Consider the following 17,813-nt stretch of genomic DNA (forward strand, 5'->3'; position numbering starts at 1 on the left):
CAACATGACCTGATCACTTCCACAGTTGGGAAGAAAGAAGTTGGCATTCTTTAAATCCAGAGCTCAACCTGGAGATTATGCTAAATTGCTTCATTCATAGTCCACGCTCCTCCGCATATGTCAGGAGGACAGCATTTGTCCCCTCTAGTGATAAACAAATTATACATGAAATCAATTCCACTTCACAATAATTTTCCCTATTGGGTATTATCTTTCCTCCTCTGCTCCCTCCAGTTAAGCTTGCATCCTGTAACCTGCTAATGAGCTGGGGGCTTTCTGTTCCAGGTGGCACCCCCTGCCTCGAAGTCATGACATTTCCCATTTCGAATGCTGCTGGCATTTTTCGACAGCTCCTGCTAACCAGCCTTTTTGACCTGCACTAAGAGGAACTCATCTGATCGAATGCTCTAACCTGCCAATCACGGCAGCAAATGATCTTCCCAAGGCAGGAGGGGGGAAAAAAAGGGAGAGCAAGAGAGGGGGAGTGAGAGAGGCAGCTAGAGAGAGTGATGGAGCAGGCAAGCAGGCAGCCTCTGCAGCTACCTAATGAGAGTACTTTAAGTCTCTGAGGCAGCTGAAACATTGAAAAACTGGTGGCAAAATTAGGACAGAACTGAATGCCTGGCGCTGTTATTACTGCTTTCTTTACACCCTGAGATCATTTTGAAAGCAATACCTCTGAGATGTGCCATTTTCAAAAGAACAGAAGTTAATTTTACCATATAAATAGAAAACAGATATATTTTTCCCTGCCACCATCAATATGCAAACCTCATAATTCTGCTCTGCCAAATGGTGTTCTTTACAGAATTAATTAGGAGCAGTAAGCTCGTTAAATGAGTATCTTCACCTAGGGATGATTATGAATATTTTTTTGTTGTTGATGTAAGCCATAAATAGCACTTTTAACCTAATTTAAATGCTGGCAACATTTACACCTCCGTATTTACAAATGTCTGCTCACAGACACATAAAACAACAAATACAGTATCTGCAGAGTCTAGATGTCATTTCATGGGCTGAAACCAAGCAGAGTCATGATAATGACTCAGTTGTTTTGATTTTGTTCCTTTTATGATGTGACAGATTACTTAGTGCTGAATCTTTCAAGTACACAAGGACAGATTTAATTGTGTAGATTTTCCTTCCCTTCAGATTATAAACTAACTAGATTTTAATACACATGTAACACACATACTGAACAAAAGATGTATTAAAAGCAATTGTAAAATAAAAATTTCAGAAAGAAAACTTAAATAAAAAGGCTGTGATCGTATTGTTACAACAAAAAAAGCCAGAAAATATAATGCACAATTAGTCTTTATATTAACATCAAAAGAGAGTTACAGAAGTGGCTCTACAGAATTAAAATCTAGGTTACTAATGGCAGAGAATGATCGCCCATAATTACTAATTCAAAATACATACATGGTCCAAAACAACATTAATAATTTATAACAAGACCACAAAATTATGGAAATACCCAATTTTGTTTCCACTTCTTAAAATATCCAAAGATGCTATTCCAGGGCTATTCTTCTACATTAGATATTTTTATTTGAGAATTCAGTATTTTTTCCTGAAGTTTTTGAGTCTTCCTCCTGAGACTTAACAATTAACACTAGGAAGATGTGGGAAACCCATCCATCCTCATCCCAATTATGGGGCAGAATAAATTAATGTAATTTATTAACTGAATTGTAAACTATTGCTACATTTTTAGGCAAGAATCTTCCCACAACTAGGAGTATTCAGTTCACATTTACTTTAATGGGTGTTGCCTTCAGACCCAATTTTGCAGTCGTTGGTGTAGTTTGTTTATTTCATGGAGAATCAGGCAATGTAAGCTACAGACCCAAAATGGCACCACAAAGCTTGTCCTCCACAGAAAAAATTCTGGTATGTGGAATTACTAAAATTATTTTTTTGTTTACAATTTGGCCAAAAGTAAAATGTTCTGTTAACTCTGAATGCTGCAAATTGGTGCCTGAGAGGCAATGCCTCTCATTAGCTTTGCTGTCTCTCTGGGTTATGGGCTGTGTGTCAGCACTGGAAGCCTCTGCTTTGTCTGGAAACCTCAGTTTCTCCCCTCCAGTGGTTCCACTTTCCTCTTAGATAAAGCCTAACTGAGGAGTCACGTGAGGAAATAATCCTAAAGGAGAGGTGACTGTCCATGGGAGAATAGGGAGAGTTGAGACCTGCTTTTGCCTCCCTCCCAGTCATTGTCAACTAGACTGTTGTCCTCGCCACATTCAAATGTCATCCCAGACTTTCAGCCCACTGGAACTCAAACGGCCTTTCATGCCTAGACACTTCTTAAGCATGAACAGACCACAAAGACTGTCTAGTGGGAATTGCTTGCTATCCTAATATTAATAATGCAATATAGTACACTTTGGCACAGAGGATTCCACCTTTCGTCTCCTAAATTTATGAGCAAACAAACTGGAAAGACAGATAAACAGCACTGCAACTGAGCACATGCATTCATGCAAATATCACTAATATCTTTCCTACAGCATAAATGACTGTAAAATTACAAACCTCTACACTAAAAATTATTTGAAAATGAATCTTCACAGTACTGTAGGCAAGTTATCATGCATTAGAAATGAACTGAAAACAGGCTCCATACTATGCCATGGTACGGGGAAATATGGTATTGTCCTTCTACAAAAGTTATCCATAACAGTAGTAATGCCTTGTTTTCCTTCTGCCAGATCTGCAGCTGATTTTGCCAATTTAAAAGAAAAAATGTCAATAAATAGTTTAAAAAAAATGATTTCAATAAATATGTAGCCACTAGTTTCACACAGAATGATATAGAGCATATGACTACAGGGAAGAAATCAATATCTCCTAGCAATGGAGGTTTGAAATACTTGTCCTACCAAGTGGAGTATTTAACAATAAAATGTGAAGACCTTCCCCTCTCTGTTCTGCTTCTTTTCTTTCCTTCTTCTTTCCTAAAGAGACTCCTATGATTTTAGAAATCCTAATTATGCCTACTTATTTCCTTATACTTATTTCCAGGCATAGATGCTGTCCTGGTCTATCATTCTCCAGGTTGGACAAGATTTCATCACAACTGGTGTTCAGCTTCCTTAGAAAGACCATCCTTCCCAATTCACTTTCCTCTGTGCCTTAGGTTACCAACTTTGTAAATAAAGAAAGTCAAGAGACCATGCATTCTACTACTTAACACAGTCACAATTAAGTGACTGTATTTCATGTGACAACAGACATGGTGAGCTGTTACAGTACAGAAACATCATTAAACTATTTTCTAAGCCTTCCATTAAAAACATTTTCTAAGCCTTATGAGTTCCTTGACCAGATGGTGGGTTTCCTTTACTGGGGCATACCTGGGGACCCAAGGGCACAGCTCCTCCATCCTCAGTCCCCAAATGTCACTTAGGTAAGATGGGCAGTTTATACAAAGACAGCCTGGCACTGGACAGCTATTTGCTCAGTTCATTTCACCTGCTATGCAGAGTCCAGAGAATATGGGGGGATTTTCATTATGGTTGAATAGAGGGCAAAATTCAGTCTATAACTTTCATTTCAGATTAATAGAAGTAAGATAACAGATATCACAAGGAGAATGTAGACCAATGCCTGGAGTTTCTCCCTTGTGTGTTATATTTAGGGTATATTCCAGCAGTGTGGTGATCTTATTCTTCAATATTAAGTAAAGCACAGCTGGAAGAGTCTCATAAAGCCATTATGTTGTTAACATAAGAAAAGAATGGCACTGAAAGTACCAGAGAGCCAAAAAATATCTTGGATTCTGCAGTTATCTTTCACAGCTTAATACTAATTTAACATTTTACAAAACTGATGTTACAATTTCAACTTTGTTTAGTACTATCATTACTGGACTCAAACCTAAATTGCTTTCAGCTGCCCACCACAACTGCATCTTATTAGCCTTTTCAGGAAAGCCAATTTATGCAAATCCAGTATTAGTTAAATAATTAAACTGACCCTCAACATTCATGCATAGACACTGTCTGGCACTAAAAGATGCAAGAGAAATTTAAACCTCCCATCTTCAGTGCTTAGGCTTCCATCTTTTCAACTGCAGGAGCACAATGACTGTTTATACACATCTATCTGAATCCATCTATTAAAAAAAGCATAAAAAAATTAAACTGCTAACTGATGTGCTTTTATAGCTCTGCTTTTCTCTCCCAATCTGGTTTTACACTAAATTTCAAGATTTCACACATATAAAGCACTACTGGCTACCTTCAGCTTTTGATTAAATCAATAGTGACAAAATCTGGCTGATATGCAGTCTGTCAGTCCAGAATTTCTCTTTTATGCAGCCCTTTCTCCACTGTAATGATTACAGTTTTATCACCTGAAGCTACAGAGATGAAGACTTAGATGCATAGTATATGTTTTTCCACAGTGTTTTAGCAACACTGGGATACCCAGAACAGAGTGAATGCAGGGGAGTAGTGAATGAAAATGACTTTTCAATACTGACTGCTGGACACATACACTGCTGGACTACAGCTTCCCTGTGGCTTGACTAGGGCAAGGCAGGCAAAAATTATGTTCCCACACAGCAGTGCTGATGAGACACTCCTAAACAATTTATAAATATAAAACTGAGGATGACAAACAAAAATGAAACTATTTGGATGGAGATGCAACAACAGTCACCCCTCTAGCTAGCAAAGAGAAAAAGGAAATTTTACATAATGATTCTGTGCTGCTGAAAACACACCCCATCAGAAGCAATCAAATAACCAGCATTTTTTGCCATTGTAGTGTCACCTCTTCAGCTTTATTCTGTTTTACACAGCTGAGCTGGCCCGAATGACGCCATCGGTCCTGCGATTGGCTGGGCTGGTGTCAGTTGCTGGCTTAAATGGGCACAGAAGAAAGAATTCAGCATCCTGTGATTGAAATTCAGGATTGCTCGGATGCATGCGCATGTGGCGAAGCAATACAAATAAAGACCACTTTTTGTTTTGCTTCAGTGAATTGTCAAAGAGATTTAGAAAGCCAGGAGATCTCATTATGGTAATACAGGTTAAATACTTTAAAAGCATATGGTGTTACCATCCTGAATGAAGCTGTCCCTGCTGGCTCCAGGCAGCAGACAATAGGCCAGAAACACATCTCGTGTCTCTGGTCCACCAATGGGAACTGGGGATTATAAATCACCACAAGAAAACATCACGTGCTATCTGGTATCAGGTAATGCCTTGTCTTTTCAATTACTATTTGACTCATGCTTTTCCAGAGAGGAACAGGCTTTAGCCATGTATTCCAGAAGCCAAATGAAAACAGACCTCTAGAATTTCTTAGGGTCCATTCTTGTCTCAATAAAACAGGATCTGTAAAGAGGGATGACTGTAGTATATACAGTATACTTGAACAAGATATGTAGAGACATGTACTTCCACAGAGATGCTTCCAGCCCACGGAGAAAAAAATATCAATGAAAACCATCAAGCACAAAATAAAAACGTTTTGCTTTATCACAAAACTTTAAAGATGCTTAGATATGGTCAAAAGGCCCCATCTAATTCACTGCTGACAGATTCTTCTGTGTGCAGTGATGCTCATTACCACTTATTTGCTAATTTTCTCCAGTAGAGAGCAGCCTCGGCATTGACCTTGCTAACTCCAAATGTCAGGTTTTTCCCCATGGGCATTGGAATAAACATGTTGTCTCTTCTTGGAGCCCAAGACAATGACACAGTGTGGTCCACAAAGACCCTATTAGTAATCCAAGTCTGACAGACATTATATAAGTTTTCAGAAATATGTCTCAGGTTACTGCTTTTTCAAGTGGTAAGTTGATTTGTGAGTTGCAGACAGGCAGCTGAAGCACTACAGTATTTTAAAGACAACAGAAATTCTCAGAGATGCACCAGTTTCTGAGGGCTTAAGACGGGTTCTAATCAATGATGATGGAGCCAATTACAAATTTACTGCCTTTAGTCTCTCTCCTTCAGCAATCTGCCAGAGACTGCTGCTTCCAAAGTTAGCAGATGATGTCTCAACCATTCCTCCCCTAATCTTTTTGCCTTCCTAACCCTAAAGAAAAGTGGATTTAATTCAGTGGGTGCACTATCAGGGCAGTAACATCTGGTAAGTGTGTGAGAGAACAGCAGGAGGTGTTAATTTCTTATCACAGAAAGATTTGGCACAGCATCTTTATTGGGTCTCTCAATTTTATTTCCTATTTCACCCCCAAAACAGGGAAATTAGGAACCAAAGGAAGGAAGGAAGGAAGGACCAGACAAAAGACATAAGACTAGAATTTTCTTCAGCACCAGATTCTGGAGGTGGTTGAAGATGGTTCCTTTGTGAGTTTCTCTAATAAATTTCTTTACAATGTATAAATGTATAAAAGTATATAAAAAATAAAATCTTTCCTTTACACATGTGTCAGAGGATTTAACAAGCAACTATCTACAGATTTTTCTCTTTCACAGCATCCTGAAAGATACTGGAATAACTCAAAATTCCAGCTCTTCCTAACTTCCCTGCCATCTCTGTATATGCATAAAGTCAACTCACAAAGCTGAGTTAAACACATATATACCAACCTTGTCCAGGAGACAAGCTAGAAACATTTGTTTGCTATGGTTGTTTTTTTTTTTTTTTTATAATCAGATTTATTTCCTTGCAATATTTGCCCCTTCTAATTTTCCTTTATCTCACTAGCTGGGATGTTATCTGATTATGCTTGTTGACATCTTCACATCTTGTACTGTTTGCCTCCATCCCTCTAACTCTACTTGCCTTGTTTACCTGTTAACTTCATGGCCCTGGAGAGCTATTGCCATCTTTCCTTCTGCTATTCATGCATCTGTTAGCTTCACTGAGCCTTGTGAATGGAGACTTTGACAGAATATATTGCAATAAATACCCCTTCCCTAATGGTACTCTCCTGCTGACTGCAACTCTTAGTCTTCTGCTGGAGTAACTGACTCATAACACACCCATTTTCCTGACTGAACATCCTACTTGCCAGCCACTACTTTACTGCTTAAAATCACAGCCACCTGCCATTCACCAGACCTTCTTTTCACATTACCAAAACGGCAGTCTGTTTTCCCAGCTCCTTTCATTTTCTGCACTAACTACACCTCTACTTGCTTGGTAGTCTCATCCCTTTAAAGGTTTCCAAGCATTCTAATAATTCCTCACCCAAATCCATTTTCTGTGTCCACAGTTCTCCTGCTTCCCCACGTATTTTAGTTTCATCTCATTAATCGCTAGCTCTCCACATGGTACAAGTGACAGGACCTCTGTTTGGTACTAATATTTTTCCAGGATTATCTGCTGGTCCCCATCTCATGGCACAAGTCAAATACTACAGCAGGGAGCTGATATGTTATTGCACTGTTAGCACCTAACAGAACAAAGTCCCAAGCCAGAGTGGAAGACTGTAATCAATAATGTACACGTCACAACATTTGCTAAGTGGTTTCAGACCTTTCACAATGAAACATGCATTAAATGGAAACATCCATTAAAACTGTGGTTGAGCAGCCACAACAGTACAGTGATGAATGTAAAGGGTGCATTTGGGTTTTCTCTTTCTGTTCACATATAAAATTTTAAAACAGTAATTTGTACCTGCGCAAATAGATATTCAGTAAGAATGATCCAATGGTTTTCAACTATTTTACATGCTCATTTGCAAATACAAGCCTTCCATTGCGTATTTTATAAATGAAAAATTACATTTGTTTGGAAGCAACAGAAAGGAGGTTCTGTACATGAGAATTGAGATTCTGTACATAAGCTTCTACACAAAAGGTCTTTAGCACAGGTGGGCACACTCTAAATATACTTTAGATGGATGATATGTTACGTTAGAACAGACAAGGTTGAAGAGATGTCTGCAGGGACACAGCCCCAGGAAAAGGTAGGGATTAGCTTGTCAATAAAGATGTAAACAGACTGCTCTGAGGCAGCCTCATTTCTGACATTAGAGAATCTTAAATGGTTTGTTGGCGAAGAGCTTGTGCAAAAATTGGGGCAGGCTCTCAGCACCAAAATTTGCCTGTCAGGCAAAGACTCCGTAACATTACAGGGTTAAAAAACCCAATCATACATAAGCACACAACAATAAACCCAAATGTAATTCATTAGAAAACGTTATATCTGATATTGAAAAAAGCAGACTTAGCTAAATATAGACATCACATGAATATCAACTACATTTACATGAGATTGTATCTTCAAATAGGTATATGAGCAGCATGTGCATTTCTCTCAGCTCCTAGAACTTCTGTAACAAACTGTTATAATGGACTCAACATGCAAAAGTGATGCCATGATGATTTTTTGCCTTTTCTTTTATACCCTTTTACAACTTCTCTACTCTTAGTGTTTTTAGCCTACATTCTTGGACTTGTTTGTCAAGCTAGGAGACTAAACATTTTAGAAGCTTCGTAGCTAGGGATCAGTGTACCCCAGACCCCAAGGTCCTCTCCAGAACACATTTTGTAAACTAAGATAGAACCATCCAGGAAAAGGTTCCTTGGGGAGGGGGGCTCACTTGAGCCTCTCATTGGGGAATGTTTGATAGATGTGCTAATTAGTAACACCTATAATGTTATACCAGATTTTTTGTGGGTGTGCATTGCAGTGTGCATTGGGGTGCATTCCATCTGGATGTAGTGCACCTAAGGATCCTAAAATAAATACTGAGGTAAAATCCCTTTTTCCCTTTTAACCATGTTTGACTCTTGATTTTAAGACCAGGAAAAGGCATCAAAAGCAACTGTGTCTTTAGAAACAAACAAGCGAAGAAAGGGCAGGCCTTGTTTTTTTGAATGAAAAGAATCTGCACTTTAGGTATTTTGTGAAACACTCTGGTATGAAACCATTTAGAGAAGCATAATAAGCAAAGCAGCTGTATGAGGGAATACTGCTAACCTGGAAGAGTCTGCCAAGTGCTAAAACCCACTGAACAAACACTGGGGTGCTGCATATGGGCAGAAGACAATTAATGCCATGATATAACACCACCATTCCCTTGCTGTAATTTGGTAAATAGCCTCTCTATTCACCTGGCCTTCCCAAGCTCTGTTCTACTCTTAGAATACAAGAAGTCATATTACACACTATTTCACTGCTGAGTAACTATGGTTAAACAAAACAGTATTAGTTGATCCAGTGATATAGACCATAATCACTACATGACAACACCTCTCTCCCATCAAGAACATCCTTCTGCTATCAAGACTACCAACCTACTAAATAAGAGAACCATAGAATGGTTAGGGTTGTGAGGGACCTTAAATCACAGAATCATAGAATCTCTTGTCCTTGCCCCAAAGTTTAACAACACAACTGGCAAGAGGTATTTTCTCTCTGCATATTTTACCAGGGGAGTAAAAAGTATCAGTCCAAATTAAAGGCAAACTATTGTTTAATATACTAGTGCCAACTTCTGCAATATTTTCAACCTGTCAGTGGCACTCATTCCTGCTCAGAATTTACACTCTTCATATGGACTGTAAAACTGTGAAAACAGAGTATCAGCCTGCACATGGACATGTGCAGTCGAGTTTTGTATTTTGTTTCTCTAAAGATAACTAAAGAGCATTTTCAAATATATCCTTTCCAATAACCATGCCTTACCTGACCTGCATTATCAGTTGTGAACATAGGTATTCTTCAATGTTTGCTGTTTGATAGACCTTTGCCATAACTATTGTTTTTTCCAAAGGCTCTCATGCTTTCTCCAGTCTCTGGCTGTAGTCTTACATTCGGTACAGTAAAAATAGAAGACACTGTAAGAAAGAGTCTCAGTTCAGAAACTGTGATTTTTTTTTTTGCAGTAAAAGCAGTAATTTAAAAATAATTATTTAATATATATGGCAAACACAACACAGTAGATATATGCAGCTTTTACATATACCAACTATTTCTGCAAGTAAGCACTGTACAAATTCTTAATGGAAAGAAGCTGAATGCATCATGATGGAAGTTGTGTGATGCAAATATTCTTAACTGTATGCATCTTCAAAAATATCTGTTTCCAGACTCTGTGTTTATTTGTGCTCTACACCACTATACAATTAATAACTTCCACTTTCAAATTTCTGCTGAGAGAACTTAGAAATAAATAAGAAGGTAAAACATGCAGCAAGGTTTTTCAATAATTTGATATCACATATTACATCGTCAGAATCTTGATATCAGATTCAATTCAGTAGAACTGAACTATCTTGTTTGACTTTCTTTTTTGAATTACTAAAGACAACTAGGCTTGTTAAAAATATCCCAACAACTCAAAAGTCTTTTACGTGAAGCAATCCCCTTTTGCATGAGCTAGAAAAACCTTGACAACTTCAATGTCACACCAGGCAACCAATTATTAGGAGTCATGATGATAATAATCACAGGAATCAAACTGCAAATGGTTAAGGACTCACACATTGATAATATGAAAACGCATTTCTGCTTAGGATGCCTCAATCTGATGGGGAAAATCAATGACTTTAAATATATCCTGAAAACAAACCTCCATATAACAATATCGTCAAGAGAGCTGCCACTGCATGATTCCATAAGGAAATGTTAAAGAACTAATCAGAGATGTAAGAGTTTTCTTTTTTGCACTAACAGCTGGCATACCTGTAAGTTTTTGGAACTACTTTTTCATCTATATGTCTTTAAAAAAACTGGCTATTGCTTTATGCACAGACCTTCCCACTGTAGTTTGACATCTCAACTTGCATTTCTTATTCTGCTATCCTCAGTAACACACATTGTTACACAATTGTTACACATGTTACATTGTTACACATGGCAGATATTCTATGCAAATAAATGAATATGAGCTCTCAAATATAAAAGTAGAAAAGTGGGAGGACTGATCTTTTTTTTATATATATATAGAAAATAACAAGTAGACATATTTAGTAAAAAGGATTAATCCATAGATTACTGCTCAGTTTTGAGATGAATGAAAGTTATGCTGCATTATAAATTGCATTGTATTCCTAGACAAGGTTTTTTTAGCAGAACAGCACTACTCTTACATTTTTAATTTACTATTTGCAAAAACTGGAAGTGGCTACCTTTTAGACAGAGCTTATCTGGAAATTGAACTTCCAACCCAAATGAAATTATGCCTTGACTTGAAACTAAACCAAGTAAAAAAAGCAAAATCGTCCTTCTCACATAAACTAACTTTGCACACATTTTTAAAATAAACACCATTAAAAATTATACTGTAAAGTATTACATAGAATACAAATACACAGTAGTAAAGGTCAAAACCCAAACAGAAAGTCAAACACTTCATTTTTACTTTTTCAGTGTAGGCAGAGTCACCATAATTTTGTGAAATAGTGTGATTCCAAGGAAACAATTTTCTGATGGAAAATCATTTGACTGATCCATTCTATTTGCCTTTCTACCCACATATGAGTCTTTCCCTGGTTTTTAGCGCTAAATCCCCAAATTTGTGATTCACCATTAGGACCAAATTGGACAAAATATGATGAATACTATTCACTTCAGAGACTTGCAAAATCAGAGTGGTGTCCGAATTAGAAAGCAGTAACTTTGTTTGTACATAAAGACTCAATATGTTTATAACTATATTTCATTAACTATCAGTAGTGTTTCTTGATGTAAAATATTAGCACAGAGAACTAGAATCACAAAAACTGGTAATTTCACTACACGGTAAACATTTTCCCAACTCTCCAAAGTATATAAGCTCTTTGTTTTGTAAATATGTTTACAAGTATATCCAAGTCATACTAAATAGAAATGATTGTAGTATTTGATACTGGGATTGTCCTTTCTTGCATCTGGATTTATGCTTCATAATGATTATCTACTAGACACAGAAATAGTCTTTCTGTAACTCAAATTTTTACTGGAGGCATTTAGAAGAACCTTGCTTTAAAATATAATGATTTTTCATCTTTATTCTCCCCCCTTCAAAAGGTTTCACTGCTCCTGATGTTTAACGTTATGCAAAGACGTGTTTCTGCCAATGAATATCGCCTTATGGTTATGCTTCTGCAAATAACCTGCTGTGAGCTGATAAAAGGATTAATGCAGCCAAAATTCTTAATCTGTGAAATTACAAATTAAATTCTCATATTAAAAATACCACCCTGAGGTATTTTTTGTGGTTTTAATTCCCCTCTGGTGTTCTGCATACATTGTGCTTGTTAATGACTAGGACGAGACTGTCTCTGTTGGCAGCCTGCTGCAGAGTGATAATGTGTAGGCATTTACTTCACTGATAGAACTGGATTTAACCACTGACTGATAAACTAAGTGGCAAGTGGGTAATCTATATTAACAGAAAAGTACTACTGCAGAATTCAGAATTCAAAATCCTGGCTAGACTAAATCACACAGTCAGAAGGATTGAGATGTCACCACTGCAGAGTTATTTTTGTTTTCCATTTAGTGGAAATAGGATAAATGAACTGGCATTCTTGATGTTTCATTAGTCCTGAAGAAAAGAATCTCTTTGCATCAGTTTCTGCAAAGGCAGACTTTCAACAGCAGCATTAATTTACACTGAACCTTTAAATTTTCTCCTTATCAAGTACCACAGTCAGCAAACTGAGTAGTTGGTCACCATGGCAGAGGAGGAAACTGGGGATCTTTTTGCAGAGCAAGAACACAGTCTATGACAGTGATGGACAGAAATTATTGGTGCTATTTTGATTTTAATGTTCATATTCCACAAATGGGAGAGTGCTCTTTAGTGCAGAGCTGGGAGTAGGGTACTTGGACGGCGAAGCCACAGAACCATCTCAAAGTATGACTACTACAGTTGTTAAGGATGGAAAAGATAAACTTTAGGAAGACAAAAGTTTTTGTACCAACACTGCCGTAAACATATTCTATTGTGGATGAATATTCAGAAAGAGAGCTTAGTTTTTAGAAGCAAACTTTTAAATCAGCTGTAGTTACACACGCATTGTTCCATTGCTGCATCTCTGAATTTTCTGCCTTGAGGTACTGGGTTTAGATCTTTTGCATGTTTGAAAACAGAAAAGAACATACAGTGCTGTAATGCAAGCACGCATCTCTTCACCATACTGAGTTAAAGCAAAATGCTGACCGTTATTCATTTGTGAAACCTTTTTTTAATAACAGAACCTTCTCTGAATAAAAAATATCATTCATTATACTACCTTTTTCCCCGAATAAATATTGTGGTTTTAACACTGAAAAACAACATGCAGACATATGATATAAATGATTTAAAATTACTAAAAAGATAATTGACAGTATACACGATGATAGGAACATTTCTGCCAAGTCAACTGGAATGCATTCTGTTTAATAAAAGAAGCAAAAGGATGTATGTAAATAGTGAAAGCATTCTTAGTTAAGAACATCATCTGTCATCCTCTTCGTACACAGTCTAATTCAGCAAGTTAACTGATTGTTTACTTTGTGTTTCTCAGACTTCTGAATGCTGAGTCCTTTCTTAAAGGTTACTGTTACAACACAGAGATTCTGTGAACCAAACACAGCTGGATTTTTATCCCGTGTGCTGCATCTAGTTAAGAAGTACTGTATAAAGTGAAAAGCACTAAATATGTAAATTGCATTTCTCCTTTTGCTTTATGACAATTCAGAGAGTTCTATTGGCTCCACACATAATCAAATACAAAGATAGCAGGCTGCAGACTGCAGAGCAGAGATAGCAAAAAAAAAAAACAAACCTGAATCTATTTTGTCCTGCGTCAAGCTATGTAATTTGAATCTACACAATTGTGTGTGTGGCTGTGTGCGTCCATGAAGCTGTCTGCATGTGAGGCTTGGCATACACACGTTCATCTGTCTGAACTAGAATCGTTGTTTTTAATCGATTTGGAGGTGGTTATACTCACTGTCAGTTAACTCCCATAGCCGTGGGGGCAGATCACTGAAGTACTCATGGCTCAGAGCTGCCTGTGCTGACAATCTGTTCTTTGGGAAACACTGGAGTAGTTTGGAGGCTAGATCTTCTGCATGGTTCACACAGCTCAACCTGAAACATAAACAAGAACATTTTTCTGAAAAACAGTATCATTTTTCTGTTTACTAATTCCATCTTCAGTCAGCACAGTTGAAACACCAAGCCTTAATAGCCAGGAGCACTACCAGGAAAGCTATTCCTCTGGTTATGGAGTTGATGAATTATTTCTGTATTGACAGCTCAAAATTTATACAAATTTTAGAACTACAGGGCATATAATATGCCATATCACATATGCCCTGCCTAGCATGCTAAAGCATCATGAGCAACAGCATCTTGAAAGCAACTGTTTTGATCTTTCCATTTACATTTTATTGAGCATACTGACAGACTGAAAAATTGCAGTGCTGGAAACAAATGCTTACTACCATCTAAATGCATGAAATCCAAGCTTAAAATAACAGCAACATTCACACAACTTTGTGAAATATCAAATTTTAAAATCTGGTGATGCTTAACATGCAACACATGCATCATGTTTCACAAAGACTTTCAGGAAGTACTGACTTCTTACTTGTTCATATATTCACATGGCAGGGAGTTGGCTCTTCATTAAGTGTTAATGCAATGCAAACATTAAATTTAAGTGAGTTATCTTTTCTAAGCTTCCTACAGAAATCTGAGAAAACTTACTGTTTCACTGGGAGCAAAATCCTTGGGAATATTGTAAGAAAATATAATCTAAAAGTAATAGACTTGAAGAGGAGAGAATAAAATGGTAATCAGCAAGATGTGGCCTGGGTCTAGTAACCTATAGCTGCCTCCTAAATTTCCAAATCCACCAAACTTTTTGTATGAAGTCAAAAAAATATGTGATGAATCTTGTTAACATCATGTTGCTATTATTATTAGGAAACTTCATAAATTCAACCATGCCTTTGCTCAGTAAAGATCTCTCATTGGGTAAATGCTGAAGTCTATAAAAGGTTTTTACCATGGACTGGTTTCCTAAAGCCACTAGATAGTAGATTGCAGTCCAAAATAACATAGCATTTGAAAAAGATTATGTTATCCTCTAAAATCAATAATCCTACAGCTCATTTCATGCAAATATTCATTTTTGTCAGCTCAAGCTGACTTTCCAGAAAAAAAATTCAATAAGATGGATTAAACAGCATTACTCTTTTATTGGGCTGACATGGCATGATTTATATGAATCCATATAGGCGCAGGTGAAAACTGTCTCTTCAACAGGGAACAGACAACACTGAAAACACTAAATTAAAAAAATAGTTACTACACTGAGAACTTTAAGTTACAAATGTCACACACAACTTTTTGTCCATGTCCATACTAGAGTCAGTGTCAAAAATAAAAAAATTGAAAGTCAAAAGCATCTCTACTCAATTATGTACTGGCATATGGATTATATGCTGATATTTGCAATCATTCAAAAAATATGCCACTGGCTGTCTTTTTAATTTCTAGCAACTGTATGCTAGATAGAAATTTGAATACTGTGCCTATCTGATCTCTTCTTGAGAACTGGCAGGATATGTGTCCAGAAATTACCCAGGGATGAATTGCTTAGGAGTGCTGACCACTTTAAGACATTTATATCTCATCAATAATAATCTTCTTGAATTCCCAGGATTAGATACCAGAATTGCTATTTCAGGTTAAACAGATGCTGAACTCCAGTGTTTCTGATGGGCACTTTTTTTCTGTTTATATTTCCAGTTTGTGACAAAAGAAAAACATCTTGAATGAGTCATTGCTTATAAATTACATCATAAATTAGAATAATTACAGACAATTTAAACTACCAGATTGTTGCAAATGTTCATTAAACTTTTGTGAAAATTACAGATAATTTCATTACAGAACACAGCAAAATACCAAGACAAAAGGTTATTATTAATGAAGAAAAGGAAAAGGAGGGGCAAATATTCAAGGAGAATTGGTATTAATTCTTCTACACATCCAAAATTTCCATGGAATTTGGTGATGGTGATTACATTGAGTCTGTGAGGCCTGTCTTGAGTCCTAATGCCCCCTGCACCAGTTAATCATTCAGAGGTTCTGTCAAACCATCTCACCAACGTAATTTTTTGCCACAGAAGGAGCTGCGAGCTTTTTAGGAACTGTAGTAAACCTGCTCTGTCTTGAATGAGAACTACTGTTAATTCAGAAAAATGCAGTCACTTAAGTAGTGAAATATTACCCTCCAATATAAGAATTACACCATTCCTTTGCTGATCCACACATATAGTGGAGATGATAATTAAGTAAGGCAAAGCGAAGCAAAAGAAAATAACACTCAAACATGAACAAATTCTGACATGCAGGTGAAATTATGGATGACATCTGTAGCTCCTTGAAGAGAGTGATGTTGACATTTTGACTGTATTAATGGTTACCAGTGTACCTGGCATACTGCTAACATTTTTTTGCAAGAAATTCTGAATAACTAATATAAATTGAAAGTGTTTTGAACAGGAACAGTTTAGAAAGACAAAGCCGCCTTCCCAGTTTAGACACAAAAATTACGTGTTTGCTGAAATCAGTGGAGACACCAAAGATAAACATCAAATAATCAGCAGATTATACATTAACATAATATAAATCCAACAAAAATATCTAGGGCTGCAAAATGATCACATCAACTAATTAAATAATTATAAATAAAAGAGTCATAATTAGAACTGGTTTTATAATTAATAGAAAGAAGACAATTCATTGCACAGTCTGAAAAAATAGTTTAATCTGCTGTAACTATTAGATATATCTGCCCTGATCACATTCCAAGTAGTGCTAGGGGTGTGGGGTTGGTGTTAGTTGTTTTTCAGTGCTTTGAAGATCCCAGTTGCTACATTATTAGTATTATGTTTCCAAGCATTTATAGATTTTAATCTCAGAAGGGACCATAACGATCAAATATCACCTCTTTTGTAATACAGGCCAAAGAAGATCCTCCGAGTAACTCTTGGATCAAACCACCACTTTCACCTAGCTCAGCTGTATCTATAAAGTTCTACATTAAAATTCCAATTTTGTTTACAGACCTTTATGCAGCAATGAAAAAATTCTTCTCCAAAACTCATGCCTTCTGCAAAGGTCACTTCTAGAAATCACTGGGCACCGCAAAAAGCATATGCATGTGGGCTCTTAAGGTTGTCAGTATTAAAAACTGATGCCTCAGTGGAATGCATGACTAATTTTGCTGCTTTGTTTAAAGACAAGCTATTCTTTACTTATGAAAAATGTACTGTATGATCATGTATTAAAATTACATCTGCTACACCAGAATTGTTTGGAAAACCCCATTTAGCACATAACCTCTGTGGTCAGAACGTCAGAAAGATTGCTTTGTTTCTATTTTCTTTTTTTTTTTTTTTTTTTTTTGCCAATAGTCTCTTTAAAATATCCTCCTTAAAACATTAACAATTTGTCTGATTTAAGTTTGAAACCTGATTCCTCAATAGAGACAAAGGCTAAATTTTCTGATGGGCTTCAGTAGTTAAATACCTAACACAGACGTTAACAAAAAGAACTGAAGAAAAAACAATATTTCATTTTTAAATACACCTCTTTCAGTACGAGACAGGATGGAATTTCATACAATATGGCTTTGTGTCTAAAACATAATAGCATGTTTTGTCTCACAGCAGTTGGGCCATATAGGAACTTGGCATGCATGATATGGCAAGTCTCAATATTCACGCTTCAGTTACTGTCACACTAATCACTGAGGAATAGTTACTAGCCATGACAGCATACATACTTTCAGAAAATGTGGTGTACAGCAGAATACAGAGAAACCTTTGGCAATGAGCATTAAATAATACATAGATATTGTTTTGAGAAATACTGGGAA

General features: G+C 36.7%; 1 protein-coding gene across 6 annotated transcripts in view; it reads right to left on the reverse strand.

Moving 5' to 3' along the window:
- The window catches only part of CDK14 (cyclin dependent kinase 14), a 319,708-nt gene that overhangs the window by 54,493 nt on the left and 247,402 nt on the right, over positions 1–17,813 (reverse strand). For all 6 annotated transcript variants that reach the window (XM_048305926.1, XM_048305957.1, XM_048305962.1 and 3 more), the window contains 2 exons: positions 13,869–14,008; positions 9,633–9,779 (listed from right to left, as the gene is read on the reverse strand). In XM_048305926.1, coding sequence (XP_048161883.1) covers positions 9,664–9,779; positions 13,869–14,008 — 256 coding nt within the window. In that variant the 3' untranslated portion in view covers positions 9,633–9,663. The remainder of the gene's footprint in view (positions 1–9,632; positions 9,780–13,868; positions 14,009–17,813) is intronic.

This window comes from Corvus hawaiiensis, chromosome 1 (assembly GCF_020740725.1).
Source record: "Corvus hawaiiensis isolate bCorHaw1 chromosome 1, bCorHaw1.pri.cur, whole genome shotgun sequence".
In the NCBI taxonomy this organism is placed as follows: Eukaryota; Metazoa; Chordata; class Aves; order Passeriformes; family Corvidae; genus Corvus; species Corvus hawaiiensis.